Source organism: Dunckerocampus dactyliophorus, chromosome 2 (assembly GCF_027744805.1).
Source record: "Dunckerocampus dactyliophorus isolate RoL2022-P2 chromosome 2, RoL_Ddac_1.1, whole genome shotgun sequence".
Lineage (NCBI taxonomy): Eukaryota > Metazoa > Chordata > Actinopteri > Syngnathiformes > Syngnathidae > Dunckerocampus > Dunckerocampus dactyliophorus.
In genome coordinates, this window is record NC_072820.1 from 11,027,908 (window position 1) to 11,051,394 (window position 23,487).

The window sequence follows — 23,487 nt, forward strand, 5'->3', positions numbered from 1 at the left end:
GGTGGGTTTCTTCAAAAATAAAATTGAAGTAAATCGCGTTTGATGACTTATCTTTATCTTGATTGACTGACAAATACAAAATTGCCATCTATTTTACTAACGTTTCAAAATAAAGTGAATTCCCTGTCGATTGATCATTTCAGCATATGTGTGCATCTGACTTACTTCCAAATAAATAATAGAAACATAAAATGGGTGGCCCTTTGCCGCAAAACTCTTCATTTTCTCATACTTTGATACATACACTTTGGAATAAGATGTTTGCAGTGTTTTTCCTGAGAATATCAACAGCCATGAGCCAATGTAAACTATGGGTTTAGTCTTTTTATTACAGTTTTATATGTCAGAGACTTAAAAAGCTAAAGTCATCATTAATATTAATACTATCACATATAAAACTCCAATTTAAATGAAATCAACCTGACAATAAAAATTACATAATCATAAATACGCCCCACAAAAGAACACATACAGTACATCTATATTGTACTTCTTAGTTTTAGCACTAGATGGTGCTGCGTAGACAGTGTAGCTTCTCCACAACACAGGCGCCATACGTCAAAGAAGAGTACTAGTGACGTCACACCATGTACAGCCATAAACTACCGACCGATTTCGCAATGAGTTTTGGTCTTTTTAATTCGCAAAATAAGATGATTAAAGAATATAACGGCGGTAAACACTATAATGAAACCAAACAGTCGGTCTTGTAAGTCGTTGCCAGCAAGAGCAGAAAATTAAGCAATTGCCTGCTAGCAAATACCTTTACCTTGCTAATAAAACACGAAAATGTCACGTCAATTTTTTTTACCAGACAGTTCGCCTAGTTTCCTCTCGTGTGGAGCCTTTACCTGACAATCTTAAAAAGTGCCTAGTATTGGTGCAAAAAATGATTTTTATAGCCGCTCAAGCGTGTTATTTGTATGATACTGTAAGGGTATGAGAGGAAAGTACGTGGTCCCAACTGTTACGTAGTTTTGGCGGGACGTTGACGTAACGTTTTACCTGAGAGGACTCCAAAGGGCATAACAACGGGTAAGCCATTTTCTTAATTTTTTAACTATTTATGTTAGTGTTTTCTATTCAATTTGTTACCGTCCTAAACCCTCTGGGGTCCCTTTAATTTGGGATCCGTAGAGGAAAAAAAATGTCTACTCCCAAAACTGCTATAAAAACATAGCAGATTCATATTTTTTAAAACTTTTTTGCTTAGATATTCCAATCAATTTGAGTTCTAATAAAAAAAATACCAAACCTTGTAAATATTTGCATTTTAGCCCTTAATACAATGATGTCACGGTGTTTGCTTAGAAAAATACAAACAAATTGGGTTATTTTTCATAAATGTCAGGGGGCTGGGGCTCTCTGTTAAAAATCAGGCTTAACTATACATAAGTGTATATTTAAGATTAATAACAACATTGATTTTGATGCGTTGGGGGGGGGGGGTCAGGTTCCAAATTTTCGGGTCCATAGAGGACAAAAAGTCACATTGCTTCCATATAAGCACCATTTTGTCAACGCATTGTAATTAGACAATATAAACATGCATTTTCTAATTTCAAGGTTTCATTTTGTTGAAAAATAGGCGAATTTGGTGATAGTGTTTCCTAACCGGAAAAAAAACATTGACCTCCATTATGAGCACAATTTTTCAGCCCACTGTAATTGGACAATAGAAACATACAGCCTCTCATTTCAGGGTTTCATTTTGTTTAAAATTAGTCCAATTTGTCATATTTACTGTTTAGTATGAGTTTGGCCAATTTTCACATTGTAGGTGATAAGTGTTTCCTCCAAGATTTTGTGACCGTGGTGGGTTCCGGTGGGGGGCGCGGCATAATGACTTAATGGCCAGTGACGACCATGATAGTAATGTTGCGAAAAGTCATTGTCACCATGAAAAGTAATGCAAATGTGTTTACAAGTACAAACAAGCAGCACTGCTGTCCCTACTTGATGTGGTGATTTTTTGCAGTTGGGAGGGAGGAGCTTGCAGCTCCACTTTGTTCTCAATGATGGTAGAAAGTGATTCGTGCATGCTTTGCAGTCAGCAGTCTACACTAGCCTAGAGTTGTCGGTAAATTTTTACGACAGTACCTCTGCGACGTCACGTGCTGTGGTATTAGTTTTTATGAGAACAGTCTTGGTGAATAAAGACGATAGAAACGTCCACATGCTAGCGAAGTCTTTTAATAAGAGTCACTGATAAAACAACCTCCCAAATATCACATATAAGAATTATGGTTGTTGACCATTGATGTTCATACAGTTAAAAAATAACAACTATGACAGCACATGACGTCGCAAAAGTAGTGTCGTAAAAATTTGCGAAAGGAAGTGGCGTAGGTCTCGCTCATACAGAACTAATTACGTTTCCGGTACGGATAGCGTAGTGACAGCATTCACTCACTGCTGCTTCGTATATGCTTCCACAAAACGAAAGCAGCCCTGGCCACATGAGTGCAGAATGCCAAAGGATTTGAATGAGAGCTATGTTCTAAGAGGGCTAATAGGTTTTGCTTCTGTTTACTTACTTTGCACTATTGACTTTATTTGCTCAAATAATTTTAGGTACCAAATGGGAATAAGGAAATAATGTTATTATTAATTATTTTGTTGATGTTGTTACATTGACTTGCATGAAATATTGTTATTCACAGGTACCTGTGTTTATACGTGTGTCTATACATATATTTTTTGGTTGCCTTTAATCGTTCGTATCTCTAAATAAAAATCCCCGCTGTGATGTAGCCCTTTATTAATTTGGTAACGGATAGATACCAAAATTTGTAGTGTCACCCACATCTACCATTTTTCCCTCCTGCGTGCAGTGTTATATTTCTGCCAAAAGATGGCGGCAGAGTACGTGATTTGGAATCCATCACGCGCAATGAAACGCTGGTCGGCTAATAGGGTGAATCTTTATTTCCTTTTTCAGTCTAAACACACATTTTCCTTTACTATTCTTTCATTGTAGTATCACTGTTTCCAGTTATTACTTCTCCACTGTTTGAAAGCAGAGAAATGTGACTTTTACAGACGTGCTGAATTGTTCAGGAGAGATGAAAATCAGAAAGAGTGTCTCTCTGTGTGTTCATGTGTGTTTTATCTTTGTATGTATGTGCAGGCATTTGATCAAGGTCTTCGATTAGATGTCCGCTTAACATGTCAGAGCCCAACTCCTTTTGTAACACTAGAGAGGATCCAGGGAGCCTCCCACTGAAAAGGTCAGTCTGCATAGGTCAAAGGTGAACACACACACATGAACGTATCTCTCAGAGAGCCATCCACCCTCTTCCCTTTGCATCTCTCCTGTCCTGTCTCCTTCATCACTCTCTCTCCCTCCATCTTTTTTTTTGTCTCTTTGCTCTATTTGAAATTGATTGTCTCCTACCATCACAAAGACACTTGGTTCTGATTGATTGATTGGCTGCGGGAGAGGGAGAGAACATCGACACTGGGGCTTCCACAGCTCTGAGGTGTGTCTGAAGGGAAAACAAATGACGCCATTTTGATGCACTGGAAGAAAGCGGTTTTCAGCAGCCTTGGCCGTCTGTTTGTTGACACTTCTGGCCAGCTCCTAAAGCAGACAAACACCCTGGCCCACGGAATCGAAGAGGAGATTAAATACAGGTGAGCTGAAATACAGGAAACAAACAAAGACACTCAAGCAACACAAACCCGCTTTCGTACTTACGTGGTTAAAAAAAAATCAGACAAACACGTGGAGACTATTCACACATAGAGAGGGGTTACATAGACAGGACTGACGCTATGTGCATACATATACACATCATTTATACATAACCATCACATAAAAAGGAATGTACTTGGGAGCCCAGTCTTTTTTTTTCTCTGTCTCTCCCCCTCTCCGCTACATCGAGGTACATTTTAAACCTGCTGCCGTTTTAAATACACGTATATAGTATCCATGCATAAAAAATTGCTCAACCCACCCCTACTCACGGAAGTGTTTTTGTTTGGTTCTTTCTTGTTTTTTTTTAATATGGGAATCACTTCAACACACAGATGACAGTCTTCAACACAAAATGACCTGAACATAGTCTTCTTTTCATCGTATTGATCACCTAATTTTCTTCATTTTATAACTTATCATACTTTATGTCCAATTTGTTCATTTTTTTTGTCAAATAGGACGGCGTGCAAACTTATATGGATAATAAATTAAGCATAAAATGCCTTACATTAAACAGCAGGTCCTATTAGAAACACTATAAATGGTCTCAAAGGAAAAAAAAAGATCATTTCACACTGTATGCAGCATCACTGTCATCTCTAAACATTGATGTGACTGGTTTGCTACATAACCTTTTGAGATTTGAGGTATATCAAGATGAATTGCCTTACACGTGCTTGCTAAGGTGTGTTGCTGCCCTGGACAGAGGGACCAGTGAAGAGGGTTTGGATGGGCGGGGCCAAAGAAAAGGCTCATCACTGTTCTTTGGATCGGTTATTAATGGGCTACATTTGACACACACACACACACTCCTATATTCAGATTACAAATTACACAAAAATATCTCTGATAGGAGTGCGTGCGCATGTGTGTGTTGAGAGTGAGATCATGTCGTTAGACCAAATATGCGATATTCAGATAAGTATGAAGAAGTGCTTTCACTAAAGTTGCGCCCCCTTTAGTTGCTCCCCTTTCACCCAGTGTGTGCCCCCCTTCACTTTGTGTGTTTGTGTGTGTGTGTGTGTGTAGAGCAGTCCAACTCCTGGTTGAAGGAAAAAGGCACTCAACTCTTCCTGCATGACAAACACACGTTTGTCATGCAGCATGACTGCTCTCTGGAAATGCGTGTGTGTGTGTGTGTGTGTGTGTGTGTGTGTGTGTGTGTGTGTGTGTCCCAAGTCCAGTGTGCACACAGCAGGCTTAAAGTATCTTTGGTATTATTGGCTGCGTCACAGTCCTCTCCATTCTGTGAAATACCGTATCTTCACTGAATCTTTTTGTTAACTTTACAAACTTAAAAAATGTCCTAAAATGACACGTCTAACAGGGATTCTGTTCTAGTGCACTACATAGCGACCCAAGCCCAATTGGAGATGGGAGTATGTCGCTTAAGAACTTCCATTGGCCGCCATGGGAATGAGCCTCCCCTGCTGCGACCTTTTTTCTTCCCATTTCCTCTCCAGTATGATTATCTCCCGCTAGAAGATGCTACACAACTAGTGGCTTTGCCCACATACACGGATAAGAAACACACACAGAAAAGAGGCGTTACTCGTGGTAACCCCCACCCCCCACCCAAAAAACAAATACATCAGCAGAGGAATGCAATGACAGTCCAGTTCATGGGTGTCAAAAGTCCAGAGATCAAGGAAGAGTCCCCCAAAGTCCATCTACATTGTATTCACAAAAATGCACAGTCACTTGTGGTATCCATTCCTTGTCTGTGCATAGGATCAGTCAATGACATGTTGATTCTTTTTCATCTTGAACTTTTTCTCTTTTTTTTCTATTTTGTCAACAAGGTGCTTCTTTACATTAAGATTCAAGCACAACATAGCACAATAGTCATGAAAAGAGGAAACCATGTGTCTATGGTACTAGATTTACCCGCATCAATATTAGGGAGGGAAAGGATAAAGAAAGACAACCACAGGGACTGTCACAAGTAGATAGAATAGATAAGACACAGAGAAAGAGCATTGAAATTAAAGGTTATTTACATTTATATAATGTGTCGATCACATGAAAACATTTTTTCATTTTGTCTGAGGTATGGAACAGGCGACATGCCCGTTAGTGCTTGCGGTGTGAAGGTTGTGATGATCCAGGCCAGACACATGGCAACGAGCGAGCTGCATCTGTTCACTGATTATCATAAAGAGGCAAACATCATTGGCACTCAGGATCCTATATTGTGACATTTGACCTCTGTGTTTGGCCACTAGAACAGAGCAGAGCTCGCTCCTCACGCAGGTGATGACACATGGAGTCCCTTTTTGATTGTTCTTTTTACGTAACCTGAAAATAACCTCTTAGGTGGCAACAACCATGTAGCAATAGAGCCTATAAGCGCCCTATAAGAGATGGACATTCAAATGTGTATCAAAGGGGCTGGAGTAATTACCATATTTCCTCAAGTAGTGGCCTCTGCTCTAACAGATGCTAAACTCAAATAGACTCCTCTTTCCTGCCTCACCCCCAAGAAACAAAAAACAGGTGGCACACCTAGGAAGCTGTAATTATCACTATGACATCCGATACCACCTTGTGTTGTGGTAGACATCATGACCACAATACATACAGTGTCTGCACAGCAGACATGGCATCTGTAAAGCTGGCGTTTACGGCAGATTTTAAAGAGTGCCACTGTAAAGCCCTCACATTTCAACATTGACCTGGAGTTCTTAGTCCAGAGAACTGATCAATAAAAAGGCCAAGATAGACCCTCTAGTGACTGATGGAAGTCGTGACACAAAATGGAATACGTTTTTATTGTATTTGTTCAAATATCCACATTGTGCGACAAAAAGCATGTATCTCCAAATGTTTTCTATTAAAATTAATTTTATGTAAAATTTTAAATACAATCTCTTTAAAATTTAACTGAAGCTAATCCATTAAATGTAATTTTTTTGGATTTTTAACAAATGGAGATACATGCTTTTTGTTGAACATCCATTAATATATATTATTTTTGATTAATTGGCATTATTTAGTTGTGTGTAAAAAAAAAAAGATTAAACATTCAGTATATTATTATTTTATTGTTAAACGCAAATGTATCTCCTCCCCCCTTGATAAATGCCTCATAAACATATCAGCAGCCACTATTTGAGTAGATACGGTAGTTTGTTTCTGTGTGTTTGGTATTAGAGGAGCAACACTCATGCATAATGCTAAGTTAGCGCTTTGGTTTGTGTTTACTGTGTTTCTGTGCAGCGCTCGCACAACATAGGACCTCTGACCTCACCCGACGCAAACATGCGAGAAGATGTGGTTTAAATAGACAGCAGGTGGCAGTGTTATTGCCGGCCAACTCACTGCATGGAGGGATTACATTCAGCTAGTATGTGAAGTGTTGCACACATGCACACACGATACACACACATGCAATGGTGAAGGTATTGAGGAGGCATGTGGTTAGCAGGTCAAGGGACCACTTGACTCACACTGTTCATTGTGTGAGTAAAATGAAGTGTTGTGGTGGATTGTGGCCCAGCAGGCACATCTGCTGTCTGATTGTGGAAAACATCTTGTGGCAATTTGGGTTTTTTACACCCTGAAAACAAGCAAACCAGCACCAAACCTAAATGAAAATAACTCCGTCCTCCTCAAGGCCTTGGCTTTGATTATTATCCTCATCCAACAGAGACCCACAATGTGGTTTAGTGTGAGCCACACTGACAGCAATTTGCTTCAAGCTACGGTATCTTTGGTATGAACAGTTGACCCCTGATACTGTATTAACATTCAGATTGAAAGAAATAATCTGATTCATCTGCATATGCCACAAGCACTTTGAGCAGATGAATAAGATCTGAAGCAAACAACTACACACCGTGTAGCTCACTTCTTTTGTGATATACAACCCCCTCCATCCTCCATGGGTGTTTTCAACCTGTCATCTCTCTCTCAGGCCTTGGAGAAAGTGGCGACCGAGGAGGTACCAGGGTGGAGGGGCGAGGAGTTGGCATTGCCATGTCTGTGAGAAGTGTGCTCGTGGCCATGTACCCCGTGACCGTGCTCCTCCACATCCCAGCGGTCCGGACAGCGACGACGTGAGTTCATGAAGAAGTTGGAGACAGTGGAGAGCTCCAGACCCAGCTGATGGGAGATGGTGAGCTGCATCTCCTTGGAGGGCCTGCGGTTCTCTCTGAAGATGGCTACCAAGGTACGACGCTGCAGGTCTGTGAAGACCAGTCGCTGCTTCTTTGGCACCTGGTTGCGCTCCCGTCCTCGGTCCTCCTCCTTACGTTTACATGCTGGAGACAGGAGAGACAGGGAAAGAGGGAAAGCATTTTAGCCCCTCTCAAATTCACAATTTTTTTTTGTAAATGCACAACATATCCAAAGACACAACACAGGAAATGTTAAAGGAAAATCATGTGACAACAAAAACAGAAAAATGGGGCATTTGTTAGTATGGATGATAGTACTTATGTTGCATTTCAATATAATGCTAAATTCTTATGCAAGTTATAATAACCATTTGTTTTACAGTCACCTTGCGTTTGTCTCACTTATTCATATTCCCTTGTGCAACCGCACCATTTTAAACACTGGAACTACCTGATTTCCTCAAATACCCTCCTGCTTAGGTTCCCAAATTGGGGTACACGTACTCCCAGTGGTGCACAAATTATCATGGAGGTACGTGAATGCAAATTAACAACAGGTTGACTACACTGGTGTCTGAAAGCCTGACACTGATAGTTACACAGTGAGCTTGAATGCCTCCTCATGTGAGCAGCTCCTGCATGGCGGGGGGTGTACAGTGCAAAAGAAAGGAGACAGGGAGTTGTTCATTGTTCAGTGTGCATTATCTGAACAAATAAGTATGTTTGTTTTATGTATGACCCCTTCAGTACCGGCCATTTTACACGATTATGACTGTTTTTTTCAACGCACACCGAATATTGTGTTCTATGGATATATCAAGATGGAACCTATCAAAGGAAAGATTAGACTCGTCTTTCATCAGAAAAAAAACGTTTGTTTCTACCTTTTTCTTTTCTTTAGTAATCAGCAGTAGAACATAGGTAAGTTTCAGGAAAGTATCAGTTGCCGACTAGAAAAGGGAGAAAACAAGCTTTTTATGAAAGATTTCAAACATTTCACTTTTACACAAATATTTTTTGATTTTGTGACAGCTGCAATATCCAAACAACTATACCACAACATAAACAACCCAAAAGTTTTTGATGTAATTATTTTGATGTAAAAAATTACATCAAAATAATTTATTTACAAATAAATATTTACTAATTTACAGTTTCCCGTGTAATGCTGGTTCAAATGCGTGATGAGTTTGGTTGTATGACTTCCCTGGTTTTGTGCCACCACAGGAAACTTGTGCCTGACAAGTGTTGCATTCAGCTGCAACGTCTTTAGCCAAAAATACGCACGGCCGACATCACTCCTACTCCATGCTTAACACGTTAGCACATGACTCCATTAAGCTGCTGCTGGATATACATTCTGTGGCGGGGTATGGAATTGACTGCTTGTATCGGAGTGCCAATATTGGAGATTTTAGAAGCAGGCTGATATACAGTAATCCGATACTCGTTTTGCTGATATCGGTTCGATATCCAATATTAATATCGGATCAGGACACCCCTACTATATAAATACAATGTGGCAGTGTAACTGCAATTACCATAGCACACACTGCACACATGGCATCTGTAAAGCTGAATTTTAAAGTAACTTGCATTTTTTGGGGAATTTTGCCCATCATCCACAATCCTTATGTGAAACATGAACACACGTCTTTCCCTTTTCGGTGCATTCTAAGGAGAGAAAAACAGCTAGCGTGACAGAGCTACCACTGCACGTAATGGAAGACACCTATTTCAACTATAAAGCCCTCTAAAAATCTCCAGCAATGTTATCATTTTATATCCATGAAAGGACCATGCAGTAACAGGTACATTTATGATAAAATGTAATACTTACTGTATTTTTCTGTATTATAGTCATTTTAAGCATTACCGCAACTTTTTTCCTCGACGCATTGATTTCATAAACCCCATAGCAACGAGCGCTACTTCCATCAACAACAGCAGCAAAGAAAGCGCATGTCTGTTTACTGCTACTAATCATGGCAGACTTCGTGAGAGCTGCCAACGATGACTCCTTTTGGACAAATGAGGATCCAGAACCTTATCTTTTTGAGTCTGAATGTACGGAGGCAGAGCTAGTGGTTTTACAGTAGCAGCTGAGTGGGCAAGAAAAAAAGAGTGAAACATGCTGGCAGAAAAGTGGTTTTGATTCAATTTGCGAGGTGTCTTTTGATAAAATATTTTTTTATGTATTGTGCTTGAGTTGTTGGGGTTGGAAAATGATGGTCAGTCACACCCTGAAGTGGACATTGATTGGCTGTCATTGTGTTTGGGCTTGTTTAGCAGGCTTTCATTGTAGTTGGAAGGCAAGGTGAGGAGTAGAGGAGAGATATGAATGGAGGAGTATGTGAGAGTTGTCGGTCCAAATGAATAGGAAATTTATAGGAGTGGCACAAGATTAAAATGTGACAAGAGTTCCCGTTCAGAAAAAAACTGTCTTGCGATAACAAATAAATAAATTAATCACACAATAAATGAAAATGGGCTTGATCATTTTGCCCGCCTCTATAGATTGCCAGGTGCATGCGTGTCTATTTTCCTCTTTTCTCGCCTCCAAACAGGCAGGAAGAAGGTTCACGCTGTGCTTGTTCTCAGCTCCTGGACGCTTTTGCGCCATGAAACAAAGGCTTTAACGAAGTGAGTCATACAGTCTATTTGTCTCTGTGAGGGAAGGTGGGCCCGCGAGCATACACACAGCAGAAGATTGTTGTCTCGTGAGAAACAATGCAAGGTAACATTGAGGTGAGCTCATCAACACGGATGAGCCAGTATGCCAAGTTGTCCGAAAGTGGTGGCAACAGGCAATGCAGCGAACTTCCTTACCGAAAACATAACCACCAACCCATTTTTCCCATTGAGAAATGATTACCGAAATTTACAGTGTATAAGACGCATCCACTAAATTTAGAGAGAAAAACAGATTTGTACATACTGTATATAAGCCACACCGGACTATAAGCCACACATGTCCACGTCATAAAATGACATATTGTCATGCGTACGAGTCTGTGAAGATCAGGCAGCTCTGTATTTGACAGGAGACAATCATGAGCTATGAAAAAAGTCACGATGAGCTTGTCAACCCATTGGAATTTGCAGGAGGTCATTACTCAGTATAGCAGTCTGACTAACGGTGTCACCTTACAAAGAACGCTAGACTCATCACACAGCAACTTAACACTCAAAAGGAATAATCTAGGATATACAGTATACAGTACAAGTACGAATCCAACCTAATGAGGTGAAGTGGCATAGAAAATGGATGGATGGATATTAATGTTTTCCCATAATGCATTTCATCCGAGCAAAGCATTTCATTGGAGGAAAAGTGGCATACAAAATGGATGGATGGCTGCCGAGGCACTGTAATGCTGCCTCTACCCACCAGAGGAGCCCAGAGGGAGGCTGACATCATTGCAGTGCCCTGGCAGACACCAATGAAATGCTTTGCTTGGACGAAATGCATTATGGGAAAATGCTAAAATAGTTGTTTTTATTATTTTGAACTTGTATTGGCTTGTATTGCTAAGTTGCTGTGTGATGAGTTTAGTGTTCTTTGTAAGATGACACCGTGAGTCAGACTGTTATATTGAGTAATGACCTCCTGCTATTTCCAATGGTATGACTAGCTCGTTGAGAGTTCACTGATAGCTTGTGATTGGCTCCTGCCAAAGAAAGAGCCACCATTTCCTCACTAACTCACGATTGGCACAGTATTTAAACGAATAGTAGTAGCTCTGACGTAAAGGAGATGTCACGAGATTGGAATTTATCCATAAATTAGCCGCACCACTGTATAAGCCGCAGGGTTCAGAGTTGAAGAAAAAAGTAGTGGCTTATACACTGGAAGTTACGGTACATGTGGATGCAGAGCCTTCGTCCTGACAGTCAACACTTACTGAGATGTTTGGTCGACAAAGTAAATATGGAACAGCGCAAAATGGTGTGCACTGAGAGAAGTGTACTTTGATACATCGCAAATGAAATGTTGGTCTTTAATACAGTTGAAAAACCAGCCTTTCAGAGAGTGTGAATTTCCTCTGAGAAAATATAGTACATGTCACAATTCCACAACTTTACAACAGTGTATATGATATATGATATTATGAGATATACGTGTATGTATGTTTGTATATGTATGTACTCTATATATATATATATGTGTGTGTGTGTGTGTGTGTATGTATATATATATATATATATATCATACACTGTGTATATATCATACACTGTATGTATATATATGTGTGTGTGTGTGTGTGTGTGTGTGTGTGTGTGAGAATATATATTGGGGCTGTCAAAAATAGCGCGTTAACGGCGGTAACTAATTGATTTAATTAATTACGTTACATACACATCGGGCCGGTCAACCAAAATTATCCCAAGAGCACACACTGTAAAATCCATTAGTTAACCTTAATTTTAAAAAGCATGCAAACCGATTGCCTTGAAAAAAAAACAAGTAAATGAAGCTTAATAGTTATAGTTGACCACAATACATGTTTACGTATTACTTGGTACACTCAAGTGAGATGAACTTTTTTTTTTTCTTTTTTTTTGAGATGAACTTTTTAAATACGTTTGTTGTACTTATTTATCTGAGTTGAGAGTGCTATTGGATTTTACAGTGCAACGATGACTCATCCAAGAGGTCACAAAGGACCCCACACAAACATCCTAAGAACTGCAGGCCTCACTTGCCTCAGTTAAGGTCAGTGTTCATGAATCCACCATAAGAAAGACACTGGGCAAAAATGGCCTGCATAGCAGAGTTCCAAGACGAAAAGCAGTGCTGAACAAAAAGAACATTAAGGCTTGTCTCAATTTTGCCAGATAACATCTTGATGATCCCCAAGACCTTTGAGAAAATACTCTCTAGTCTGGCGAGACAAAAGTTGAACTTTTTGGAAGGTGTGTGTCCCATTACATCTGGCGTAAAAGTAAGACCGCATTTCAGAAAAAGAACATCATACCAACAGTAAAATATGTTGGTGGTAGATTGATGGTCTGGGACTTTTTTGCTGCTTCAGGACCTGGTTAGACTTGCAGTGATAAATGGAACCATGAATTCTGCTGTCCTGCTATTGGCTGGCGACTAGTCCAGGGTGTACCCCGCCTCTCGGCCAAAGTCAGTTGGGATAGGCTCCAGCATACCCCCGCGACCCTAATGGATGGATGGATGGATGGAATTCTGCTGTCTACCAAACAATCCTGAAGGAGAATGTCCAATCATCTGTTTGTGACCTCAAGCTGAAACCAACTTGGGTTCTGCAGCAGGACAATGATCCAAAACACACCAGCAAGTCCACCTCTGAATGTAGGTTTGGATTTTTTTTCTTTCTTAATTAGGGATGTCTGATAAATCGGCCCGATATTGACATAAAAATGTAATATCGGTCAATATGGGTATCAGGATTTCTCACTATGATGAAAGCCGATAATGAACATAATAAACACAATGATGTATTGCCTATTGGCTTTGGTATTATTCCGTTTGCAAATGGTGACCTCATCAAACCGCCTCTCAAGCGTGTAAAAAACCGTGGGTGGCTAGTGGCAAGCTATCTCGCTCTTTACATTCCATCCATCAATTTTAGTAGGAACGTTAAAATTCCCGGGAATTAAGCGACAGTAAAATCTGACGCTGTGTGCGCTCGATTAGGAGAATCCGTGGGGACGTCCGTGAAGATGCTGCTTTTTCATATGATATCAGGTGTATTTTCAGTCGCATACATGTTTGTTAGGTAGATTACTTCTTCCTCTTCCATTTCGTATCAGATTTATACCAAGTGTTGGACCAAATGGACTCATACAATGGCTTCGAATGTTAAGTCCTACTTTAAGCCTTTCAAACTCATGGATCGGAGCTTCGGGACAAGATAAAAGGTATGTAGGATATAAATTCACTTGAATATCTATCTGCAGATAAAATTTCATTAAAATCTGATGTTGCGAAATATGTTAATTTTCTGCTGGAATTACTGTGTACATGCAATTTGTAGTGTGGTGTGGAAACAGAGTGCTAGGCCTACATGAAAATTATGACACTTGATTTTCTTCCCTGGACTTTTTGATGATCAAAAAAATGTAATGTCCTCGGCTATGCCTGCCAGTAGCTAGCAGCTCCTAACCCAAATTTTAGCGAGCAGTTCAAAGCCAAAAATCAGCCGAGAGACTACTCGCATCTAAAAAACACTTGTTAGTTGGGACACTCACGGTCCCACTGTATAAATGACTATAAAAAAAAATCTGCAGTGCACAAGTGACTTCTTTCTTCTATGTGGCAATGAAGAGGCGACATACTTGGTGCCAATTCAACTCACAGCGATAGTAGATGCAAATAACTTTGGTCTTGTGGCGAGAGCCATCTGCCAGGGCTTTAAAGCTAAACTTACCATTCAAAATACCCTTTTCCTTGCACACTTCTGCTCAATATTCTGGCTCCACATCAAAAGCCACACCGCTGCGTTTTCTCAAACTACGGTGTGGGCCGAGGGTCAAACAGGACGTACGCACGTTAATCGCGCGTCAAAAAAATAGTGCCGTTAGAGGAAACTTCTTTTAACATGTTATTAACGAGTTAACTTTGACAGCCCTAATAATAATCATTATGATATTATAACATTAGGGGTTCATGTATAGGAATTTGGGGACAATGAACTTTTCAAAATGCACCTTCATTGTTTTGTGAATCAGTAAATTTAAAAGTCTGTACTTTTCTTAAAAATCATGTTAAAATCTTGTCTTGTTTTGTTCTCATGGACCCAACACTTGTATTGCTAGGAAACGTGTTCTGTTTTTGACGTGTTAACTTCAGCGTTTATGGACCTGTTCTATAGTTATTTGGAGATTGACAAATGAACACAGCACTTTTCCCCCTGGTAATCAAAACTAAGGGTTGCAGGCAGCACATGAGGCTAGTCTCAAGAAAGCAAAATGTAAATGGCTAGGACTGCATCTGTTCAAGCCTGTTAAAAACAATAAATTAATTTATAAAGCCACTTTTTTGTTATATCAGTATTTTGATCTGCCACAAGAATATAATGAATTGAAGTACCTCAAGGTGAGTGCTTTTATCACCAATTTTTAGGTGGGATTAAAAAAGAGATTTTTAGATCAATTAATTACAGATCATAATTAATCTCTCATTTTTTAAATCTATTAACAGCACTAGATATACAGGTAATATTAAATATGACACTAATGTGCTGCGTCACCTATGGTACTGCTGAGGTGTAGATGTTTTGTTCAGATGGCTTTATTGAACTAAATTGGATTGGGTTTTGAATCTTTAATGCACAAAATGTTGAATTGCAGGGAAAAAACGGAGGTGCAATATTGGGCTTCTGTCGTGTTCTGGCATTGTCTTCTGTCTCTGACGTCAATTTCAAAATTATGTCGTGGTGGTAAAATGGGGGTGGGGAGCTCGCGTGGATAAATCCCCTTGATTGAGGCTATTTGTGTGGCTTGTTGGAATTGGAGCAGCGTGCAAAGGACTGAAATGCTGACAAAGACGCGGGCCGCCGTGCTTGGATGCACCGTCAGTGAGGCTGGGTTCTGGCCGTGAAGGCTTGGAGGGAGTCTGTTCTGTTCTGCTGCCCTAAAAAGCTGCAATGATCGATTTTCCGCGGTTTTCTCCCGAACACGTGGTCCAGTAATCAGGGCTCCCTTCCCCACCCTATCGATCGCCATCGACCCGCGAGACCGAGGGGTGTGTGTGTGTGTGCGTGTGTGTGCGTGTGGCGGGAGTGCGCGTAGTATAGAACTCGGAAGCGCGCTTTGTGACAGATGAAGAAGAAATTGTTTATCAGTTGGAGAACAAAGAGGATGTCTCAGAAAAGCATGTGGACAACGCAGTGTCTTTTCACATGTAACACAGAAAGTGATATTTTGTCATCAAGAAGCAAGGAAGACGAGGAAAGGAAAGAAGGCTGCAGAGTCGAGGTGGTGCACATGCACATGATTGATGACTTTACAGCAGGTTTAGACAACAACAGTAAACAGATTTGACTGTGCGGAGAGATCAATATAAACGTGCACATGTGTATGCATGACTGAGTGAGCGTGCATGTGTTTGGAGGTCCATTTTTCATGTTACTGCAAGCAAAGCATAACTGCTCTTTGCATCTTATGTGCTTCTTTTCCACACATCCCCCCGTTTTACTCTCAATTGTTTTAATTTGCCCTCAGATTGATAGCCCCCCATACTGATTGATCCAAACCATTTCATGGAACGTTTATTCAATTGGTTCAGGTCCAGCCATGCCAGAATCTGCTCGCGGCTCCCTAAGTGCTATCTCAAACCAAACTCAATACTCCCTAATGTAATGACTGAAGGCTAGTGCTAATATAGTGATAATTTAATATGTAATGCCTGTTTTCCAACAAGTTTGGGCTTCCGGCCATTTCGCAATGCCAACACCACTCTGCTTCTCCATTCAAACCCAAGCATAGCTTACAATGGAGCCTCCGGAGGGGTTAGCACAAGGCCTGAGCTTGGTCAATACATATTTCAGATAATCAATAGGTCCATTTCAAATGGTGCCCCTGAACGGTCCGCTCTGCAGCAATGAATAGGACCGCAGGGAAGTGAAGGAGGGAGCTTCTCATTAAACTACCCCTCTCTTGAGACAAGAAGCAAATCGCTGGAGCTATCTTTAGGTGCCTCATTATCAAATGGGCCTTTCTGAAGGGACAAGCGCCTATACACTCAACAGTCTCGAGTGGCTTCCGCTTGTTTTTGTATGTCAACAACAGCCATTTATCTCAGACTGTGTGGTTTATCCAAAGATTAAGCCATGGCCCCCTTCTGTGCTGCATCATTTAAGACTTTCTACTGCTATACTTATGCGGCATTGATGAGGAGTGCAACATGTGAATGTAAAATCAAGGGTATCCTAACTTTTTCCATCATTTCACAAATTGAAAAATCCAAGGGTGCAGAGGGCCACTTTGATATTTAAAAAAAAATAAAAAGATGTAAAGAGGCTTAAAAAATGATTTTGTTAAGACAAAGCGTTGTGTCATTATTAGTGATTAGTATCAACATGTCAGCTTTTTCTCTTTACATTGTGCCTCTTTGCTCTATTTTTCCCATTTTTGCAGTTCTTAAATATTTATTTCTACAAGGTGGCCCACTAATTGCCCCCGGGCCTCACTTTGGACACCCCTGGTAAAACTTACTACTCTCTCTTGCTCTCTCTTTCTCTCTTTCTCTTTCTCCCTTATCTGCACACTTAAGTGTGCACTCACTGGACAGGTTATTAGGTACACCTGCACAATCCAATACAAGAGCGTTATCTAAAATATACTGTATCTCTTTACAAATATAATAATGCTCGGTCAGAGAGATATTCATTTAGCATCATGTTTATTGTTGTGGTCGTGATTTGCAATTTGCAATAGAAATTTTGGCTCTAAAAGTATGATATTAGCTGTCAGTGTGATGCACTAAACAAAAACACTGCAAACTGCTACAATATCAAAATTGTTGTTAGTGTCATTAAAGTTCTCATTATGTGCAGATGTAGCCTACCTCTAATGAAGGGTCCGGTGAGTGTAATGTGTTCCTTAATTCTTTACGAGGAAGAGAGAGAAAATAGTCACATTTGAGTCAAGGTGAATGTAGAATTTCAAGTCATTAAGCTCACTGCAAAAGACACATCTGTATTTGTGGTAACAGTATGGAACATCGTAAAATAAAAAGTCAATTAGGATCACATTTTCTAATTGCAGAAAATGTATATATTATGAGTGTATGTTTTTGATGGTGTGTTTGCGTGTGTATGTGTAGATGGTACATGAGGGGGGCAGACGGTGAACTAACCGCACCGTGCTGCTGCTAGTCGACGCCTGGACGGAGGGATGAGATCGGGCTTTGTGTGCGGTGAGACGGGCCCTCTCCCGCCCTGGACGGACTACTGCAGGCGAGAAACAGTTTTGTGTCAATCACTCTTTGTCACACCTCTCAAGATGTACGCTTATTGATAGTATTGATCATATTATAGGGCCTTTCATTGCCGGGCAGTATAGTAGGGCCCTCCCATCATCATCAGCCCGTCCGCACACAAGCACAGCGGCCCTGCAAAATGCCCCAAATTGATCAGGATTGGATTATTTGAAACATTCCCTTTTAGTTGTCAATTGAAAGTGCGTGTTGTCTTGTCGGGACAAGTGATGGGGAGCTTTTGATTGCGTTCCGGCAATGGCTTGTAGTCTATAAAAACCGTCGTCTTATTGGCTTTTGTTTTTTATGCTTTCTCCGTTTTTACTTAGCGTTTCTCTCAATACAAATTAAGATTTAAAGAGCCAATTTCCTCCCCCGGGAGACCTCTTTGTTAGCTAATATTTAAAAAACAAATCAAGAGAAACGAAAAAAAATCAAAGCGTATGAAAAACTTGACATAAACATACTTAAACTACATTTGGTGATTTATATTTAACATTTTCGGACAAAAAAATACCAAAATACTTTTTGAAAATAATTACACGAGCAATTATATCAACCATTAACGTTTGGGAAATATGTAAACATTACATTTTAAAAGATAAAAGCTAATTGTTAGAGACAGCAAAAACCACAATGTTGTTACTAAATGAAAATATCTTCGCAAAGGTACTTCAGTTTAACGTAACCTTTTGCCACCTGTTTAAATGAATGACAACATAAACACGGTCTCGTTGTGTTATCAACTAAAATATCTAACTTAACCTACACGTTTAAGCATAGACTCATTGTACTGTATATTACTGACACATGAAAAAGTCAAAGCCTTTCATTTGACATTTTACAAGCAGAGTGTACTGTACTGTAAGTGTTGAGCTTGCTCCAGATTAAGACCATGAAATGAGAAATAAATCACAATGGCAGCCCTAAAGCATGCAGGAGTTATAAACAAACTGTGCAGTCATTTGCTGCATATATTTCTACTCCCTAGCCACATTAATTTGTGCACACAAATCAAATTTATGTCATAATTAAGAGATTGATCTCGGTGTGGCCTCGGTGGCCATAAGTGCATGCAGGAAAAAATATTTACTCTGTATGTCATGAAAGATAATTGCAAATATTTGTTCAGCGGTTTGTTTTGCTATATAACTCTGCTAAGGTCTGCCTTGCACTCTCATATGATAATTACGTGTTAAGAGAGAAAGGAGATGAAATAAGCATACAGGGCAAATGAATGATGTGCTGGTCCGGAGCCAGACGTAAAATAAGGAGAGGAAATAAGGAAAGGATGGAAGGAGAGCACCAAAGAGAGCATAAGAGAGGAAATCAATACCGATTCAGAGTGAGTCAGATAAGCCTGAACAATGTATAGTGCAGACACACTCTATAACCTAGTCACACACAAGCGCACACGTGAAAACACACACACTGCATGCCTCCATAAAGACTTATTACAAAGGCCATAAAGCAAGCTTTAAAAATCAAATGACATCACAACCTTGGATGGCTATCAGGATGTGCTGACACTGTCAGAAAGCACTCATCACAACAACTCACTCATAACTGGAGGCTCTTTGTCTACTATGATGCTCGTTTGTGATCAAATATCAACCATGTTGTCCTGATCACACGGGAAAAGTCTTTTGTCACAAATTGCAACAGAGTTGCCTTTTCCAGCAAGTAAATCTACACCATGTTTGTCTCTGACATTGATGTAATTTCACAGGATGTTAGGGTGTTCTTCCAAACCACTTGCACACCCTTTTTCCTGAGATGGAGTGTGGTCCTCTCAGCTGTTAACCACAGATTTGGCTTTGCTTACCTAGAAGATGCTGTTACAAGCAGCTTACACCGTCACTTTCTGCAATGCCTTTCTTCCCCCGGCCCTCCGTCTCCCTCATACTTATCAATTATTAAGGTCGCTATTGATCTTTTCACTAGCCTGCCTCTATCAGGCTGTTCACACAAAGCGCAGACCTGGCTGCCTTCACTCAATCAATGGCATCTCACAGCCTCGCATGTGCTGTTCTTACATTCCACCTGCCAGTTTTGCTTTTCACATTTCACAATGTAAACCAGGCGCTATATACGACTTTTGTTTATCCTAAATCATCCTTTCTGAATGATATGAATCTTTGATAAGGTAGGCAAGTTTGATTGGCATTACGAGATGCCTCTAATATGAGTGCAGGGAGGATGGGAATCGGCTTTGGTCGGCGCTGCATCCTCTGATCCATTATTTGTTTTGTTTTGCTCAGATTTCCCGAAGCTAAACCGCCTGCCTGCCTGTTTCCTGGTTAGCCAGCAAAGTGAGTTTTTTTTATGATGTTACTGTCATGCTGCAGAGTGTGGAGAGAAATATATAGAAAGAAAGAGGGGTGTTGGGAAACAGCACTATTGATCTCCAATGTGCAAAGCTACGCAAACACAAAAAGGAGAGAGTTACACTATTAATGACACTCACAACACCGACTGCTAGCTAATCCCTCTTTATCTATCTATTCATCTATCTTCTCTGTCTTTCAATCTTAGCTGTCTATCTATAATGGGTAAAGCTCAATTTTCACTTATACAATACTGAGCTATTCATTCATTTAACATTTAATGTGTTTATTATTGTGGTTGTCATTGAAGAATGCTAACATTTAGACTCATATCTAAATGTCAATCAAAATATTAGAAGCAGTACAAGATGAGTACTTTTAAATATGTACTTTTCATGAACTTTTGACCCCCTCATCTCCAGTGTTAAAAGCTCACACATGGCGACATGCACTTTGCACACCCTATACATGTCTTGTGTTCTAATTTTAGAGCTTTTACTACAGGCTGCTCAATGAAAAGTCTCACGGTGCATGCGGTTATTGCGTCTTTCAGCTCCAATACGAGTATTGATCCGTGTGCCACATTTAAAAGGGAGAGTGGGAACTCGTGTATTGATCAGGCAGCCTGGGGTCACCCCAGCTTTCTCTTGCGCAAAGGTGGCCCTGCACAAGGTGGCCACCATGTTTACAGTCTGGAAATGAGAAAAAGGAAAAAGATGTCTTTAGCTTTTTTAATTATTATTATTATTATTATTATTTATTAATTAATTAATTAATGGTGTTTTGGTGAAAAACAGTCTGGTGAGGAAGTTTGTTCGAGCTACATAAACGCAAATGAATTAACTGGGTCTCCTTAATAAAAAATAAATAAATACATTTTGATAAGGTTGCAGGCTTGGCTTTGTTTTAGCAGAATGAACTGTTCGTGGTGCTGAAATGTGAGTCCTGTCCAAGTTTAGTGTCTTTTTTTAAAGTCTGGATCAATTGTGTGATGTAATAGTGAGAAAGGGACCGTTCCTTACCGGCCAACCTCAGGGCAGACATCCTCTGGAACTCTGGCTCCTGCAGCCACTTCCACATCCTCCTAAAGGTCTCCCGACCGGATTTAAGCTTACTCCAGGGTTTGGGGTTTCGGAGCAGGTCTGAGAGAGTCCCTTGCGACCGGCTCAAGATCCTCTGGGCGAATATGGCCTGTGGGATGGAATATCTCTTCAATTCGGCCGTTATCCTCTGCGCCACCTCCTTTGTGTTGATTTCCTCCGCCTGTATCCCCGAGCCTGCAACCCCCTGGCCGCTGCCGTGGCCGTGCCTCTCACGGTCCCCAAGCATCACCGCGCCGCCGGGCTGAGAGTGAAGGTGGCTGTGTGGGTGGTGGTGCATGCCGTTCAGGTTGGTTATCATGCTGTGGCCGTGGCCGCCTAAACTCCTCGCCAGGTGCTCTTGTTCACTTCGAGACAGCATGGAGGCGTGAGACTCAAACCCTGACACAGGGGAAAGCATCTTGGCTTCGGCTGATAGGTGTGCGCTCGGACCGTACGACGAGAGCGGCTGCTGGGGGTTGTGCAAAGAGCCCAGGCCGCTCGGCAGCGGGGAGAGCGAGCCGTGTGCCATGCCGGACATCTCTTTGGGGTAGTGATTGTAAAGATTGCCCATGGGGGCGAGCCCACGGTGATCGTCCCGCATCAGCGTGAAGCTGCCACTGACGTTCCCGGAGGAGAGTCGTTGGTGGGCGGCGGCGTGGTGGTGCGAATGCGGATGGTGGAACTTATCCGACACGGTGGATATCGGAGGTAGATGCTGCAACGGGGCCAGTGTGGTGTATGTGTTGCTAAGGCTCATTCCGGTCTCGCACATGCTGATGGACGGGTGCAGGTGCGCTGACGGATCAGTTCGGTAGTCCCCGCTGGAGCCCTCCAGGATAGAGGTCATACCGGAGACCATGGCTGACCGCGCGGCAGGAGTGTGGGACACCAGATTCCGTGGAGTGGAGCTGGGGGAAGGCGACGGCCGCGAGCTCATGAGGTCACCCACCTGGGAGTGCGAGGAGATGCTGTGAAGATTCTCCATGGTGAGCTCCATTGCGAGAAGGATATATGTTCCCCTTTACCCTCCCTCCCCACCCTCGCCCGCGTCTCTCACTCTCCCGCTCAGAGACGCGCACTCTTCCCTAAACCTCCAAGCCCTCCTGGAGTAATAAAATTACCAAAGCATTTCAGCGCCAATCCATCTATTCGAAACGTTCGATCGAACGGCCCAGTCCGGCGTGTAGAACTTCTGTTGTTCCCACGCATGCAGGTGCAGTAGAAGCAGTCGTCCTCCCAGCGTCGTGCAGCTTTAAGCGTGCAATGTGTCTGTGCACGGTTATATCTCATCTCTGGTCTAACAGCGCTCCTGCTAAAGGCGAGGAGACGCGTGTCAGAGAGGCGTGGACGCGCATCCGCGTGTTCGGAAAGGGTGTACGCGCACAGATTTAGCCCCCCCCCCCCCAACTGTGATAGATGGAAATACATTTTGCCACGGTGGATCACTCTTAACAGATGTTGTGATCATTTAGTGCATAAAGGCTGCACACATTGTTACATTAACGAGTGCTTTCTTGCATGTGTTTCACTCCAACATTTACAGATGCGCACCATATAGTTCAGCTCACTATCGGTTTCCGTGCGCAGCAGTTGTTTTGTAGATAAACGTTTTTGTTTTCCCACGGACTGTATGGTTTTGCATTTATACGATTAGTGATAAAGCTGGTCGAAATATTGATTGACAGAGATTAATGACGAGGCGAGGGGCAGGCTGGGGGGGTTGCTGTGGGGCGGTGGGTGACAGAGGTCACAAAGTTAGGATCGTAAAGCTGCATATCACTCCCCACAAGTCCAAGGAGAATATCGTTTTATTTAGATTTTGGCGATACATGCAAACATGAAATACACAGTAGGGTTTGCCATTTGTTCTTATTTGAAACATCCTTGCCACAAATGCAGTAATTGTAAATACTACATGAAATACTACATTCAAACAAAAGCCAAGATATTACACACTTACTCAACAAGAGTTAATATTTAGCTGTCATTGATTTTTATACAGAAATTTGGATTTAAATGTGAAGTATTCCGGTTATAAAACGTGTCTAAAATGTTTGCTTTTATTACTTTTTTTAATCACAAATATCTACAACACCACCACCAAAGTAGAACAAAAAGGCACATCATTCAAACCAGTTCAACTTTATTGTACTTCTGTCAGTGTTGTACTTTATTATTCAACATTCCTTTAAACTTTAAATACAAATGTAGTGCATAAATTCAACTTTGCGTTATATCTAACGATACACCCTGAACAATTGTATGTTGTGTTTTTTCTAAAGGATTCATTGATCAAGACAGTGCAGTA

General features: G+C 41.2%; 1 protein-coding gene and 1 long non-coding RNA gene across 4 annotated transcripts; one reads left to right on the forward strand and one right to left on the reverse strand.

The window, feature by feature from the left end:
• The first annotated feature begins 578 nt into the window (after positions 1 to 578).
• Positions 579 to 8,084, forward strand: LOC129177213 (uncharacterized). The gene is made up of 5 exons (XR_008569592.1): positions 579 to 1,035; positions 3,131 to 3,230; positions 3,408 to 3,636; positions 6,920 to 7,046; positions 7,617 to 8,084. It is a non-coding gene; the product is annotated as an uncharacterized LOC129177213 (long non-coding RNA).
• On the reverse strand, positions 5,307 to 22,187 carry LOC129177212 (one cut domain family member 2-like). Of its 3 annotated transcripts, XM_054768085.1 has the most exons (3): positions 21,120 to 22,187; positions 17,651 to 17,744; positions 7,900 to 7,962 (listed from the first exon to the last, which is right to left on the reverse strand). In XM_054768085.1, the coding sequence occupies exons 1-3, from the start codon at positions 22,174 to 22,176 to the stop codon at positions 7,956 to 7,958; spliced, it is 1,158 nt and encodes a 385-aa protein (XP_054624060.1). In that variant the 5' UTR covers positions 22,177 to 22,187; the 3' UTR covers positions 7,900 to 7,955. The 3 variants fall into 3 exon arrangements, with proteins under 3 accessions (XP_054624058.1, XP_054624060.1, XP_054624059.1); XM_054768083.1 differs by lacking the exon at positions 17,651 to 17,744 and having other exon boundaries at positions 5,307 to 7,962; XM_054768084.1 differs by lacking the exon at positions 7,900 to 7,962 and having other exon boundaries at positions 17,432 to 17,744.
• Positions 22,188 to 23,487: the final 1,300 nt, after the last annotated feature.

Bases quoted from the DNA above. Each gene is read 5' to 3' on its own strand.
- LOC129177212 (XM_054768083.1), bottom strand. From the start codon at position 22,176: ATGGAGCTCACCATGGAGAATCTTCACAGCATCTCCTCGCACTCCCAG. The intron at 7,963-21,119 runs GTAAGGAACGGT...TCCTGTCTCCAG, and splicing joins GTCTGCCCTGAGGTTGGCCG to CATGTAAACGTAAGGAGGAG.